Source organism: Nelumbo lutea, chromosome 1, assembly GCF_056320005.1.
Source record: "Nelumbo lutea isolate HS-2025 chromosome 1, American lotus-T2T, whole genome shotgun sequence".
NCBI classification, from domain to species: Eukaryota; Viridiplantae; Streptophyta; class Magnoliopsida; order Proteales; family Nelumbonaceae; genus Nelumbo; species Nelumbo lutea.
This window is the reverse complement of record NC_142684.1, coordinates 137,842,161-137,858,675: the sequence shown is the minus strand read 5'-3', so window position 1 is coordinate 137,858,675 and position 16,515 is coordinate 137,842,161. Positions and strand designations below refer to the sequence as shown.

Here is a 16,515-nt window from a genome sequence, read left to right as displayed (position 1 = left end):
ACGATACATAACCCAGAATTAATGATTCAGTTGGAATCAATTTCACTTTCCCTAATTGTAAAAGTCACAGGGCCCCTACTAGTTCACTTACAAAAAAAGTAATTATCTATTTGTAAAACCTTGGAAAATCAAAATACACTTTAATTGAGCTATTAAATTCACTTTCTTGTGAAGCTAGTTTCAGTAGCTTCTTCAATGTGGTTCAGTGACCCTCCCAAATGTGCTCTAAGACAGATGGAAGCTTGATAGAGAAGGTTATGCCCTGAGCCTGTATAGACCATTAAGATGGATGAATTACTTTTCTTGTTGCAAGTTCCTAAAAACAAAACAAAAAAATGAATTGGTTCTTAAAATTGAAACAAAGAAAACATGTTCTTGGTTATTTTTGTTTTCAAACTAATAGTTTAAAGAATATGTTTTCCTATGGTTATTTAATATCATGTTTTCACAAGTTATATAATTTAATTTCTGTACTATAAAATTTGTTTTCTATCAGTCTTAATGTTTTCAAAAACATGTATTACTTTTTAAAAGTTAAAAGAAAACCAACTTATTTTTGCTTTCAAAACGAAAATACAGTTCAAGAGAATATTTATGTTCTCTACTAATTTGATAATTTCAGAAACAAAATATAGACATTTTAGAATACCCCCTTAATTGCAAACTTTCTACTGTTGTGTAATTGGAGTGAGAGAGTACTTACCTTATCTACCCTGTTTGTTACCTCACCAATTTTTTATCTACCCTGGGAAGTAAACATGAATGGCTGACAAATATACTTTATCATAAGGTATGAATCAATAGAATTATAAGATTATTATTTTCCCATAAGTGATGCTCACTTAAAAAAGAAATCCGGTATCATCTCTTTCCGGCATCATAGTGGAACCTACAACAATTATAAGATTATTATTTTCCCATAAGTGATGCTCACTTAAAAAAGAAATCCGGTATCATCTCTTTCCAGCATCATAGTGGAACCTATTGGAAAAATCAATGATACCCAAAAGTCTTTGACCAATCAAAACCCCCCAATTCACATGATTGTTTACCATTTTTATGATGTCGATCGATTAGTTATAAGATTTTTGGAGAAGTAAGGGCAGGTCCAATGTAGATTTTTTATTTCCATTGTAAAGCTATAAATATTCAAAATGTCAAAAACCTATATTTTAGGTACTTATATTTGTCCGCGAATTGGCATCAATTTCGAGCTGGCACCTACCCCAAATGTACTTTGACCCTATAAATTCTCACCCTGAGCTGAACCATCATTCTTCCTAAATTTTTCTGGTATGCAAACAATCTCATCCTTGTTTGTGAGTGCCCACACGGAGCAAGGTTCAAAAAATCAACACATATTGATTAATACGTATCATTCCAACACCCCACTAGTACGCCCCTACAATGGATGTATCGGTGGTCTGACCGGTTCAGGGTGTAGCGAAGATGTAAACCGACTCCCCTGAACCAATTGGCAAAAAAACAAAAAAAAAAACACGAAAAGGAGCGTATCGATGTCACGGAGCATGTCAGAGGGGAAAAAAAGAGATGGAAGCATCCATCCAAACAAGTTGCACTAAAATTCAATCTACATAGACACATTTAGAATTTGACTTTACCCAATTTTCTTCCTAGAATCCTAATACTTCCAGTCCTCCCCTATCAATCTTTCCATTTTGAAATTCACCTGAGCTATTTCCTTAAATTCCTCGGTATCCCCGTTTAACTTGTACCTCCTATCGTATTCTTTCTTTTTCTTTTATTTTGGATTTCATGTTCTAGTCTTCTGTCCTTCAAAGTTCAAATACAGGGCAACAGGTTTCTGACAAGCTTAGGTAGCAAACAAAATTCCATGTCATCTTATCTTCCTTTTAGGTTGTTTTTGACCTTTTGTCCAGGTGGATAAGGAGAGAGCTGACGGTATGACTGAAAGTGTATGGGTTTGCATTTTGGTCCCTTCTGCAAGGAATTAAATGCTGCCTTCTTTTTCAAATTTTCAGGTTCATATTATCTGTGGTTTGAGTTATGGACAGAAGCTACCCTCAATGCACACCCCAGATCTTTTTCCAACGGAAACTCCCATGATTAGTATATGAGAGCTTACAAAATGCACGGTTTGGATTGCACTCTATGGGGGAGTCCTTGCTGTCTACACTGGCCGTTCTTCATCCTACACCCAAAATAACCACCCCATCTAAAAAATCAAGGGAATAGGAAAGGGAAGAATGTCATGAACGGAACTGAGATAATTCTTTCATGGAAAATTCTTATGAGATACCTGCATCTTTTTTTTTTTCTAGATTTTTGTATTATGGAGTGTGGGTTTTTAATTTTTATATATATGTTTTTTTTGGTAGAAGTGGTTTTCTATTTTATATTCCATTCAAATTCAGATTCGATTCCTTTAAGCAAAATCTTGGATTTATATCTATATTAGAAGAGGAAAGGTAGGTGAGGGGTCATCTCATCACAGAACTAATAGACAGTGTATGCCATTAGCTTCAACCAGATTGATATACGGATACATTTATTCTAAATGTATAAAAGTGCATTATTGTTTCATGTTGATATTAGTATGTTTCTGTGTAATTACTCTTTTAAATTGGACACTTATTATACTCGTGTTAGTTTAGAATGTTTTCAACCAATTGATAGACTTGGGGAGTTTATTTTGCCAAGACTAACACTGATGTGTTGCTAAATAAATTATGACAGCTTGTCTCAGCTTCTAGGGTTAGACCCAAAGCATATGCAGTGTGTATTTGGATGAAACACTAAATTCGGGCCATTTTCCAGTTATGCCCTAGACATTGGAGATTGATGGGCAAAACTGAAAAATTACACATAATCCCTAGACTTGATTATAGTACTACACTAGGTATTGGATTTGGTTGTTTTTGATATGCCAATCAGTGAGATCCATCAATGGTCAAAACCTGGGTATGTTGGGGCAGTCTAAGAATTCACCTATGTGAGATCATAATGATAGGATCGATCCCTTTATCGGACAAAGTAAATGATAGGATTTACACTCTCTGATGGAAACCTAAACTGTTGGTAGTAAATTTCAACTATGTTTGAAATTTGGTTTTGCAAAATGTTTAAATTCCCGGAATCCATCCGAGTAGAGAGTGTGACAGTGTACCTTGCAGCCAAGGGAGATGTCATTCCTTGTTGAGCAGTGTTGTGATCATTATGGGCTAAGAGGTTAAGTGTAAGAGACCATTATAGGGCTGATTACCTGATAGGTTTTATCTTACTTAAGTTTATTAACTTTGAGTCTTCATAGGATGGGTGAATTTAAAGATCATTTAGGTGTAAATGTTGGGCCCATATTGAGCCCATAGTGATATGCTTAGGGATTCATTACGTTTAACAGTAAATTCGGCTAAACCTTTTCATAAAGGCTGGGCTGAACCCATGTGGACTTATGTGAGTTTATTGTGGGGTCCCATGCCATACAAATCAGGCATAAATTGGCCATGCGACATCTTGGATCGTGAGCCTTTGAATGAAATGGGCCTAAGGTCCATAATTAATAAAATTAAGTAAGTTGTTACATGTAGGGGTGGCAATGAGTCGGGCTTTTCATGAGCTACTCGAGTTTGGCTTGGCTCGGCTTCAATCAAGCTCGAGCCCAATTCATTGGCTCAATTATTAAACAAGCCAAGCTTGAGCCTATTAGAGCTTGGCTTCTCGAATATATATAATATAATAAAAATATTATAATTCTTAATTTTTTAAATATCAAATAAAAAATATTTTATATATAGTTTTTTATTTTTATAAAATATATTTTCTCAAAATCGAGCTCTAGCCGAGTTAAGCACGAGCTTACGAATTTTTGACTCGAGTTAAGTTCAAGCTCAAGGTTCTAGCTTAAACCATGCTCGAGCTCAAGCCTTGTAGAACAGTCTTGAGTCGAGCTCGAGCCTGGTAATATTTGGCTCGGCTCGGCTCAAATCCACCCCTAGTCACATGACAATTTAACTATGTGTCAAATCTGAGTGTGGAAATGGGTATGAAGCACCCATCCTCTTAAGATGATAAGCCTTATCTCTTAATAGAGTCTAGATCCAAATTAGACTTGGATAAACTCCTAATTTGATTAGGAGAGTGCTCTATAAGTAGATAAAAAAGAAGATGGTGAACTAGACTATAAGACTCGCTCTCTCTTGTTCTTTGTTTTTCTCTTTTGTCTTCTAAGAAACACAACCTAGGCTTTCAAGGACTGATAGAGATAAGTTTTCTTTTGATTTTTGCAAGAAAATTTTAAAGGAATTTTAGGCTTACCTTCCCCAGTTCAATCCAAGCAATTGGATTGCAATTTTGCTAAAAACTGTGTTGTTGAATCAGCTTTACCTAAACACTACACCATCTTCAGTGGAGGCTGGTTTTAAGACTGGTTTGGGCGTGAACTTCCACCTTGGATTTGTGTTTGTGGTATACATATCAGGTATAAATCTCCCTTTTTGTTTGGTTTCAAATCTGGAACGGTTCAATGCAATACCGATCCTGAAAAATGTAGTTTTTTAAAACATAGGAAATTCGATTCCTAAAAGGATTAGAAAATTTTTGAAATTTCACCCAGCCATTTAGCATGGTCCAGTCATCTATATGATGGATTCTAACCCTTCCAACAAGAATTCATATGCACCTTATACTTCTCTCATTTTTTGAAACATGTGGTTATTTATTTTTAAATTAAATTATAAACTCCCATCCAATAGTTTATATTTGTAACATCTTCCCTCTCCATTAAATCCCTTCTTTCCTCTTAAATGATTCCCTTTAACTCTCTTAATAAAGGGGTATGAATTAAATGGGGTCATCTCACCACAAAGATCCTCCTCTCATTTTTCACCCACATGGTTATCTATTTTTAAATTGAATTATTATAAAATATAAATGGCCATAACAAAATCTATTTATGTCTTAGTTTTCTCTAATAAAATCCATCATTTACTCTTATCTAATAAGATCATTCTTAAAACTTTCTCCCCTTAGGTGCAGGTGCTATGGGCCCTTACCACTTTGGAGCCAGATTTATACTTCGTGTTTGCTCATGTTATTCCGTTAAGTCCTCTATCTCCTTTAGAGGCTGAAGCGACAAATATGTTTGAAGCTATCCACTTTAGTATGGACATGGGTCTCCCCTCAATAATTTTTGAAGGCAATTCTCAATTGATCTGTACTCTTTCTGTTGGACGGGAATCTCTCCACTCTTTTGTCACGGGGGTAGTTCTACAGCGGAAGAAACCCGTGCGGTGTCCAGGCCAAGGCAGGCCAGGACAAGCCTTTATACGCATAGAGGCTAGGAGTTGCTCGATGGGATGGCTCCACCAAAGTCAGTAGCACTAGATCATGACCTCAAGTCCAATGGTTAGGGCACTCTCCTGGCTCAAACCAGTCCATGGGAGGGGCCGCTTACGTGCTAAAGGGGGACAACCACAATGCAAGGCGACCATGCGCCGATGAGGTGACTTGGCACCGATGTGATAGGTCTCCTGTATGCCGATGATGACAGGCACCTGTGTGCCATGATGATAGGCAACTGCTTGGGCTAGAACACACCCGTGCACTAGAGGCAACGAGATAGCTCAATCAACTTGGGCAAGGGGCTGGCGAGGTGAAGGGTCATGCTTGAGACAGTCCCGCACACCAAAACTCCCTTGAGTATCGGTAGCACAGTGTCGGTCCAACACTGTCCCCATGAGCAAGTGTGCGCCCATGAGGAACCCTGGTAGCCATGCTAGCCTTTAACCAGGGCCGCCCCGCAAGGGGATGATGGTCTAGGATTGCCAAGGTTAGGCACCCAAGGAGGTCCACCACCCCTCCTCGAAGAGTACGTTAAGCTTTTGGTGGTCTGCCTAAAGATGACATCAGTTCTCCCAAAAATCTTACAGGCAAAAATGACAATCATGTCCCTAACGTAAGTCTGCCAAGCGTAGGCAAGGCTAAGCCAGTGTTGAATCGTCACAGGCTCCCCCACTCAATCCATTGTCGTCCTCGACAATGGTCTTCCTCATGAATGGGCGTCTGTGTCCCGCGCCATCCACTTCCTTGCCAGTTCTAGGGCCCGTCCGGCTAGCCCGGGTCTTGCCTATATTGGTGTCCATTTATGGGGACGAAACCATTTCACCATGCCGGCCTGCCTGGACTTCACCCCCACTCTTGAGGTTACTCAAACCGCGCAATGGCTATGCCGTTGAACTGTGAAAGAAGGGCCCTCGAAGAAATGTGTGTGATGCTTCGCGGAGGTCCGCCCCATGTATCATCTTACCTCAAGGCTCAACCGTCTTCTTGGTAGCTTTTCAATGATGCTACCGAACACGCTGATAGGTCTACTCCTGCTATTGGCGATGGATGCTAGGTGTACCCTTTCACCATGCTGGCCTGCGGTCTTCACCTCGCCCTGTGCGGGTTACTCAAACCTAGTCATGGCTTATGCTCTCACGGCCCTCGAAACTACGCTTCACCTCGCTGGTTCGGGCTACATGTTCGCTCCGAGGAGGCCCCAATGCTGCTGCCTCAAGGAGACCAGACCACAATCTGTGCGAGTGGTGGCAACTTTTACGCATGATGTTGCCGAACATGCACTCGCCTTCTGATGAGCTTCTACTACTGCAAGTGTTATGCCTAAAAACTGAGCATGTCCACCTGAAACTTTGCCAATGCAGGGCCGCCATGCTCCAACGGCTAGCATAACCACATTCCTAACAAGGCCCACGCGTCTGCCCCCGCATGAGGACAACAACCAATGCATCTGCACCTGCAAGGGAAGCTGTTTTAGGTCATTGAAATGGGAACGCGAACAATGAATGGCCTCTTGCTAGGCCTGATAAGCAATCTGCTCAAACAGTGCACCCACATTCCTATCAAGGCTCACGCGTCTGCCCCCGCATGAGGACAACAATCAATGTGTCTGCCCCCGCAAGGGAAGCTGTTTTAGTGTCATTGGAATGGGGACACGAACAATGAATGGCCTCTTACCAGGCCTGATATGAATTATGCTCGATCCTGGGTGGAAGTGCCTAGGGACCGCACCCCACAAAATGTTGCTTGTCATAATGACCGCTTCAACTGGCTCTGGGCTAATCTGCTGAAAACCAACTGTTACTGCAATTAGCCAACTTGCTTTGATACCAACTGTCACGGGGGTAGTTCTACAGTGGAAGAAACCCATGTGGCGTCCTGGCCAAGGCAGGCCAGGACAAAGCCTTTATACGCATAGAGGCTAGGAGTTGTCGGATGGGATGGCTCCACCAAAGTCAGTAGCACTGGATCATGACCTCAAGTCCAACGGCCGAGGCACTCTCCTGGCTCAGACCAGTCCATGGGAGGCGTCGCTTACGATAATGCAAGGCGACCATGTGCCGATGAGGTGACTTGGCACCGATGTGATGGGTCTCATGTATGCCGATGATAACAGGCACCTGTGTGCCATGATGATAGGCAACCGCTTGGGCCGGAACACATCCGTGCGTTAGAGGCAACAGGATAGCTCAATCAGTTTGGGCAAGGGTCTAGCGAGGTGAAGGGTCATGCTTGAGCCAATCCTGCATGCCAAGCCTCCCTTGAGTATTAGTAGCGCAATGCCGGTCCAACACTGTCCCCATGAGCAAGTGTGCACCCATGAGGAACCCTGGTAGCCATGCTAGCCATCAACCAGGGCCACCCTGCAAAGGGATGATGGTTTAAGAGTGCCAAGGTTAGGCACCCAAGGAGGTCAAAATACGTTAAGCTTTTGGTAGTCTGCCTGAAGATGACATCAATTCTCCCAAAAATCTTACAAGCGAAAATGATGGTTATGTCCCTAACGTAAGCCTGCCAAGCATAAACAAGGCTAAGCCTATGTTGATCCGTCACACTTCGGCATATACATATGCTCATTTGTAATTGCAAAAGTATACTCTCTTGCTGAAAGGGATTTCTCATACTAAAAGGGAGTCAAATGCAACTGCTTACCCAATTTGTTTTGTCATGAACCAAAATGTAACCATGTCAACGTGGAATGATGAATGAATTTGCCTGCCTTTGGACTTTTGAAACCCCACCCCCCCGAACGTTTAACGTTTGTAATATAAATTAGATCAAGTTAAAAACTAAGCCAAGATTAACACTACACATGACCCTAACCTAATCTAAGCTGATGTCAAAACTCAAATTAGTATTTATTTATGTTTTGATTATAATCAAAGCGATTACACGTCAGGACAAATACAATTAGAAAATTCTAGTGGATTAACTTTAATAAATGAACAATTTGGGCTCCCACACTAGAAGAACAATCTAAGAACACTCTCCACCAGATCATTATAAAAGTAAACTTGCTTAGTGCCCATGACGACACCGACCAAAATGAGAAGAGGGATCTTCACTCACCAGTCCAATTTGTTCCTCAGATTAAATCATATACACAGTCCACGGCAATTGCAGTTTCTGGGCTTCAAGGTTTTATCAAATTTTGAAACGCAGATGTTCCTCAGAGCTAAATTTCAACTTATCATGGTTGGTAAGAAATCAACGGGTTTGCCTATACAGGAACACCAGAGTCTGCGACCCCTTTATATCATTATTCACCTGGCCCCCTGGTATACGTTTAAGCGAGTTGACTCCGCCCGACTGATTCAATTTTTACCCTAAAGTCAAATCTCTATCCCTGATATGTGATTGTGGACACTAGATCTGCTAGAAACAAGATGTTGAAACCAGGCTTGGGACACCAAGCAGAAGTAAACACGTCACTGTTCCGTACTGTTACCGGATGTACCATAACTGATCGTGTGCCTCCTCCCCAGACCAACGCCCCTAATAACAATTTAAGTGTAGCCACTTGTCAAAAGTTTTCCACCCAATTACAGCGCCCTGGGAAGACTTTTCTAATTTGATTGCATTTCTGAGGATCCTAAGCCATTGAATTACAAGAAATACATAACAAATGCACCATTCAGAAATGCACGAATCAAGCGTTCGGCTTCTCTGTGGAGAATCTTGGAAGTTGAACAAGCGAGTTGACTCGTGTCACACCTTCCAAACCTGACCAGTTTTGGTCATCAACTATTACAGTTCCATCCTCTCCCTCAACTTCAACAGGTATTCTGTCGTTTTGGTTGCTCTCTTCTGCTGTTCTCACTGTAAAATTCCTCTGTAGAGATGGTTCCGAGTTTTGGCCATCATCTGACTCAGTTGCAGCAGAAGGCTGATGGCCACAATAACTGGCAGTACATATACCTTGCTCTTCTGCCTCTGATTCAGAGTCCATCTTGCCATCCAGAAACAAGCACACTACTGCACAATCATCCATTTTTGACGTGGGATATTTTAGTTTCCACTCGCGAGCAGCTGACTCTACTAGGATCCGTGCAGCTGATGATCGGGTTGGAGCTGAAGAAATAATCTCAACCACTTCTTCATTGCTCAAGACATCCCAAACCTGCAACAGGGAGATCCATGAGACAACTTAACAAACCCTGTAATGATGACAACTTCCCAGAAGATAAATACAATCTCAAGTTATGCGCATGCATGGATATCGTTTTTCTATGCTATTTCCCTGCACTATCCTGTGAGCAATCTAAGCATCACCCTTTTTTTTTTATGCACTACTAACTTTGTGGGGTCCTGTGAAGTATGGAAACTTGTTAGATGTCTCTGGAGGTGCAGAAGATTGGTGCAACTACACTAAAGAAAGAGAGCAAAAACATTAACAGGGATAGCAATCTCATCAAAATAGGAAACAGAAGTATAACAATGACTTCCTAGTTACATCTTTCTTCTCCACATCTGGCATTACAGACTTGAAGGAAGAAAAGGTCTAATAGTTGTCTCACTGCTTTGGCAATTCCATTAATCAAGTAAATTTAAGTTAATTGAAAGAAAATGTCAGAAAAGTAAAATAGTTCAACAAAAATTAAAAGCTGCAGCAATATAACTAATCGTGTAAGTTGATTTGTAAGAATAAACATGAGTTGGTAGAAGATGAGAAATATCTACTGTATTTGACACTCTTCAATATTTTCAATGGATGAGGTGTTAGAACAATGATCTTTCTTATGTTTTACAACCCCTGTAGTACTAGGATACGACTTAAGAGTAAGTTAAATGGTATATGAACGATATGAGCAAATGGGGCATGTTAGAGAGGCTAAATTTAGTGAGTCAAAAAATAGGATAAATTATCATGCTTTGTTGAATTACAAGTTCACTCAGTAGATGAATGCCTTGTTTACAACAAAATTGAGAAATGTAGACTATTCCCGTCTTCTCTTGATGTTCAAGTTCAAAATTTTCTAACTTCAGAGGCATAGCCCACTTTTACCAATTCTATACTTTGCTAGTTGTAGTAGTAGAACACTGTTAATTTGAACCAGGATTAATGCAACTAAGCGAACATATCACCATGAAGAATAGTACTATATATCAATGTTTTAAAAAGCATTTGAGGCATATGCCTGGGGATGCACCTCCAGGCAAGAAGCACTCAAAATGCCCTCAGGTTAATGTTGGAGGTATGGGTGTATACCTTATCAGAGAAAGGAGAAAGAGATCCTCCTCTCGAAGAGGCTTACTCCTCCTTGCTCTCAGAAGGCTTACGCCTCTTGCATTCTTAACCATGCCTCATGCCTCCAGGTAGTGGAACATTGCCATATATATTTTTCTCTCTCCATGCAAAAATTCCACAAATAGCTAATGTTGGACTAGCACATGGAGGTTGGACTAATCAAGTGGCATTTAAGTGTAAGGATATTACTAAAATGATTGAGGCTTGCTCCATTGTGACCTGGGTGACTAGGGTTCCAATCTTGGAAACAGCCTCTCTGTATGTGCAGGGGTAAGGCTGTGTACATCTGTGCCTCCCCAGACCCTGCATTGGTGGGAGACTCGTGCACTGGGCTGCCCTTTTGATATTACTAAAAAGATTCCTAACCAGCAACACTGCATAAAGAAGAAATTAACACCACATTCATACAACATGGAAAATGTTTTGATTTGCAGATGATTATTTTCTTCTAACAATTTCCATATGTGAAACACATTTTCAGGATTTGTCTATATTACAACTTAAAATAACACCCTCCAAACTTCATTCCTTTTCATCTTGGTTCTACTTGGGAAAATTTGTAGTTTATGTATTTCAATCTACAAAGAGATGTCCTTTCATCTGTTTTATTGCTATTGATATTGTTATACAACTTCATAAATATGATCTGTAACAGTCTAACAGAACCACAGTATGTGATGCTCTGTGCACCATAGCTAACAACTCAAGTCCAACTATTGACAAGTCTCTATGCCCAAGTTACAGAAGTCATTAAACCACATGCCTCAGAACTAAGAAAACCACTAGAAATAACATGGTTAAGCTTCAAACTTGATGTTAAGAAAAACTCAAAACTCAAATAGAGCTTCATAAAAGAAAACATGAAGCTGAATTTGCAACTCTATTAAGTGACTTCTAGTTTTCCTCCTTTTTTATAATTAATTCAGAATTGTATTAAATATAAAAAGAAAATGTCCTTAAAATTCCTTTGGGAAGGGTAGGATATCTAGCACTTCCACAAATAGATTTTTTACTTTACAACTTGCCAATTTGGCCCAATAGATTTCCCCCCTAGTAGCCCCTTGTTTGGGTAATGCATCAATGACACCATTAGCCAATGTGCACAGAGGAATATCTTAAAACCTACAGTTTAACAAGCCTAGATAAAATGAATTCTGGATGACCGACCCCAAGTATTAGGAATAAGGCTTCATTGCAATAATGGGGACACATGGTTAACAACTTAGCATTCATTGGCTGAAGCATAGATACCAAAAGTTATTGTTTTATTTTCATTTTTTTTCACTTTCTAAGTTAATTGAGCCATCTTCTAATCAGAAATACAAATCAGTTCAAAAAAAAAAAAAAAAAAGAAAAACAAAGTTGCCTCTTTGTCATTGTAGCTTGCAAATTTTGTTATGAAATAGGAAACAGAAAATTCACTTTCTAAGTTATTGTTTTATTTTCATTTTTTTTCACTTTCTAAGTTAATTGAGTCATCTTCTAATCAGAAATACAAATCAGTTCAAAAAAAAAAAAAAAAAGAAAAACAAAGTTGCCTCTTTCTCATTGTAGCTTGCAAATTTTGTTATGAAAAAGGAAACAGAAAATTCACATGCCCTACAAAAGAGAATATACTTACTCCATCTGAGGCAAGAACAATAAATTGATCTCTCTCTGTAAGTATTCTATGAGAGAATTCAGGTATAGATATCACTCCGTAGTCCTTCAGACAGAAATCCCCAAATGCCCTAGCCATTGCTAATCCAGGAGCATCATCAAATGGCAACCAAACTCTAGGAACTTCAGGCTCATCTTGCAGAGCAAAGACCCTTCCTTTACACCGTTTAATCCTCTCAGCTTCCTCTATAATGAACAAATCAAATAAACAGGTTTATGTTTTGATAACATGCAAATCAGAAACTAAATTGATTAATAAAAAGCGTACTTGGTAAATCAGGCTTTAGATCAACTGTCAACTGTACTGCAACCATGGAACCACTGCTGTCCCTGGAACCCAGGATTGCACGGGAATCACCGATGTATCCCATGAAGAGATTCAACCCCTTCAAATCAGAAGGAAGAGAAAAAAAAAAAAAAAAGATAAGAAAGCAGAAAGGAGAAAAGTAGAAATGAAAGATCAAAGCAGTGCTTTCGTAATGGACCTGTTTAACTATAGTGACAGCAGTGCTACCACTGCAAAAGCAGTCCAGAGTAGGATGGGACCTTAGCTCCTTGTCCATGGATTTGTATGATTTGAGGAAAGCTTCTCTCCACAAAGATCCCGGGTCCTCAGTTGGATCATCCTTCTCAAACTCCTTATCCATGGAATCTGGTTTTGCTTTTCTACTAAAACAATTATTGCCTAAGCCATTTTGCCTTGATTCTTGAGATTGAAGGAAAGAGAGTAGCTTCAATGGCAGGGTATCCCTCACTTTGCGGGCAACAAGATGACCATGCGGGCCATGACCATCAAAAACCCCACAAAAGATTGCTTCTTCTGACATGAAATCCTGCATGAAACAAAGGTACATGTCTCATTTTAGCAAGAAAACCATACCAAATAACTTGGTAAGGTTGGAAGAACAGAACATACTTCCCAAACAACCATGGCATCCTGGTTAATGCCCTTGCGCCCTTGTTGGGTGAATATGCAAGAAGTTCTGCTGTTTCCATTTGCAAAGATTCGGTTGGAAATAGAAGGCAAACGCTGCAATGTAGTGACATTCTCAGACAATGATTTCTTCAGTCTCTTGGTCCTGCATGATCTGAATCCCAGGCAAGAGGAGGAAATTGCCTCTTCATTGTTCCTGCTACTACTGCTACTGCAACCACTACTTACCGATACACAACACCCCATCTGCTCAGCTCCAAAACATAGGCATCCGAAGGAAACGAAGGACAGATTCCTACTTTTGCCGGATACAGATGTCACTAGAAATCCCGGGATTGGTCCAGTGGTCAACCAGTAAAATTATTCATATTTAGAAAGATTATCGCACATAGAGTTGCAACCAAAGGCACTTGAAACCTCAAGTAAGCCCGGAGAGAAACTTCAACTAGGGTTTGATTATTTTTAGTCAAACGTGGATCCACTGCAAGGAAACGTGAATCAATGTGAGAACCAGCTGAGTAAAACGAGATTGAGTTAATTAATTGAATTATTTAATCCACAATTGCATACAAGGTAAAATACCGCATTTAGACCAAATGAGAAGTTAACCAAAACAAAGACCGAATGAGAAGATTTGAATCCTCTAGTTGCAGAAAAGAAAATGATCCTCGGACAAGGAAATAGAATATACAAAAAGGTGTCCTGTTTCTTTCGTCGGTCATCAAGAAATACGAAAAAACAGTAGGAAAAAAATAGCAAAGAATTATTAAAGAAAGAGAAATTTATCTGGTTAAGACAGACAAACAGGAGAATCTGAAATAGAAAACTTCCAAGGACATACCAGAAAACGAGAAACCTGTCGATCTTCAGACTTAAGAGAGAAGTTAAGAGGAAAGAGATTAAAGATTTAATTTCTTCATGGACAAAGCAAAAGGTGCCAAGTGGAAAACTCGAAAAGAGTAGAAGTAAACAAATCCATATCCTGTTTATCCAAGGAAAACAACAGAAGAAAGGCCATGGAAATTTCGAACAATGCAGCAAGATCGATGGATCTTCAGCAAATGTTAAAGGAAAAAGAAAATTTGCTCACCGAATTCAGAGTGATTTGGCACAAACTAAGAAAAGCATAAAGGAAACCACACAGCACGCACAAATAGAACGAGAATTGGCAAAAATCTCGGCTTCCATAATCTACTTCAAGTCCTAATGGAAACTGGGAAGGGTAGAAGTCCCAAGACATCCAACATAGCTCCACAGAATCCTAAAAGAAAATGAAACCAACCGAGAAAGCAATAACATTGAAGCAAAACGGCTCAAGGACGGCAACAATGTAAACAAGAAAAGAATACCAATTGGATCTGGACTTCTCATAATAAGCACGAAACAAAAACAATTAAGGAAAAAAAGAAAAAAAGGAAAGGCAAGTCACTGTAGATTTTTGAATTTCTCTTCTTCAGGGCAAACCAGAAGAGAAAGTGGGGGGAAAAGCAACCGATAAAGTAGAAAAGGCGAAAGAGAGCCATGATTTTGCCGATCTATGAAAAAAGAACTGGAAAGGGAAAAAAAGACCACAAAAACTTACGTAATGTTTTTTGAAGAAAAACAAAAAAGTAGAAAAGAAAAACAAAGCGAGAAATGACTCAAGATAATACAGAGAATCCGAACAAGTTGCTTCATAGATCTTCAATTTATTTGCGTATTTCAGGAGAGAAGACTGATAACTTGCCGCAAAACTTAAAATTTCCTTATGCAACAAAACCAAAATAAAAATGAAATCAGCCTATTGTAGTAGAAAACAGATATCTGGATCTCATATGCAAGATTACCTCCTGCCTTTTGGTTTGAAGACGCTAACTCCTATGTTCTATAACAGAACCTAAAAACAAAGAAAGTAGACTCTGCTGCAACTATGATTCAACCTGGAAGAAAATGAGAGAGAGAGAGAGAGAGAGAGAGAGAGAGTACAGGATTCAGAGGTCTTCTAGAGAAAATTTGTCCCAGGTGCCAGACGGAGCTCGTTCAACGGAAAAGAGAAATTTGATTGGAAGTGGAGAGAGTTAGTTCACAGTCATACGAGTTCAGGAGCTTTCCATGACGAGTGGTACCTGCTCTGTCTGAAATGGAGGGAGAAAGAGAGATTATTAAGGAAAGGTGGTGGTGCAGAGAAATTGCATTTAATGCGAAGGCAAGCCAGAGACGCTCTGTGAGAGAAAGAGAGAGAGGAAGTGGCTATGGATTAGAAGAAGGTTTACAGAGACCAGAGAGTGAAGAATGATGATTATTACTCTACTGACTGATTGAGAGAACAGAGAAGAAGGTTTAATTATTTGGCGGGCACGGGCCACGGGCAAGGCAATTCTCGTGTGCCTGCCCGACTGCCCGTAAGCTCCCAGTAAAAAAATAGAAAAATAATTATAGAGATAAATAAGCAATTAACAAAAGCACGCCCCACATCACAGCTGGCCGATCGTGCCACGTGGCGTAGGCATTTATTTGGCACGAGAAAAAAAGCTGACCTAGTAACCTAACTCGTAACTCCAAAAGACCAAAACCCTCTCTCTAGTCTCTCCCTTTCAAGTTTCAACCGTGCCGTGTAACGTGTTGTGTGCCTTCCTCTGATCAGATTTGATTCTTTACTTGGGAGGCTGGGTCCATCGGACGTTGAAGGGCTTTTCTGGTAATCGCGAAACCCAGGCTCCAGGCCCCAAACGAGCTGATGACACAGCTATCGTGCCACCGGGGTGCTCAGTTGGAAATCTTGGGACTGCATGCTTCTGCTTCTGCAGAGTAGAGGAATTGTAGATAGGACAGAGAAAGAGAATAGAATGTTTCTCGATGGGCTCAAATACTCATTGTACTTCGATCAGCATCATATCAATCTACCGTTATCCTATCCAATCAACGGCATAGAAATCCTTAATCCAACGACTGCTGAGTGGTGGACGACATACTTATTTTTCCTATCAAAGCTCAAGCCCTCCACTCTGAGAAAATTCAATTTAAGAAATCGCCCACTCCCTCTGCCTTGATCACAGTTGAGTTTTCTAAAACCCAATTTTAAAATTTTAATGGCGGACCGTTCACCGTTGTTTGGGGTCCACATTCCACATTCAATTTTTTCACAGTTTTCTCAGAGCTAAGGTCGAAGAAATGGAATGATGAAAGAGACCAAGATCATCTTACTTTTCTGTTAACAAATCCACCGAGAACCCCATCTTGTCAAAGAAAAAGGTAAGGTACTTCGTGATTAAAGCTGCGGGCATTTAAATAACAGAGTGCATTATTGAAAATATCGATCGCTCATAGGTTAAACCGTTTTTTTTCTGGGTCAAATGGATTAATAGTTAATCACCTG

The 16,515-nt window shown here is 39.9% G+C and overlaps 1 protein-coding gene across 5 annotated transcripts; it reads right to left on the bottom strand.

Annotated features, from left to right (window-relative positions):
* Positions 1–8,872: 8,872 nt before the first annotated feature.
* LOC148877854 (putative protein phosphatase 2C 52) lies at positions 8,873–15,767 on the bottom strand. Of its 5 annotated transcripts, XM_088945288.1 has the most exons (7): positions 14,002–14,019; positions 13,743–13,862; positions 13,143–13,641; positions 12,712–13,059; positions 12,495–12,612; positions 12,189–12,412; positions 8,873–9,439 (listed from the first exon to the last, which is right to left on the bottom strand). In XM_088945288.1, exons 3-7 carry the CDS (start codon positions 13,404–13,406, stop codon positions 8,969–8,971), a joined length of 1,425 nt encoding a protein of 474 aa, XP_088801414.1. In that variant the 5' UTR covers positions 13,407–13,641; positions 13,743–13,862; positions 14,002–14,019; the 3' UTR covers positions 8,873–8,968. The 5 variants fall into 5 exon arrangements, with proteins under 5 accessions (XP_088801414.1, XP_088801405.1, XP_088801380.1 ...); XM_088945279.1 differs by lacking the exons at positions 13,743–13,862; positions 14,002–14,019 and adding an exon at positions 14,987–15,767; XM_088945254.1 differs by lacking the exons at positions 13,743–13,862; positions 14,002–14,019 and adding an exon at positions 15,126–15,529.
* Between the last annotated feature and the right edge of the window lie 748 nt (positions 15,768–16,515).

Bases quoted from the DNA above. Each gene is read 5' to 3' on its own strand.
- LOC148877854 (XM_088945279.1), bottom strand. From the start codon at position 13,406: ATGGGGTGTTGTGTATCGGTAAGTAGTGGTTGCAGTAGCAGTAGTAGC. The intron at 12,613-12,711 runs GTCCATTACGAA...TCTGATTTGAAG, and splicing joins CTGTCACTATAGTTAAACAG to GGGTTGAATCTCTTCATGGG. The intron at 9,440-12,188 runs GTAAGTATATTC...TCCCTGTTGCAG, and splicing joins TTGTTCTTGCCTCAGATGGA to GTTTGGGATGTCTTGAGCAA.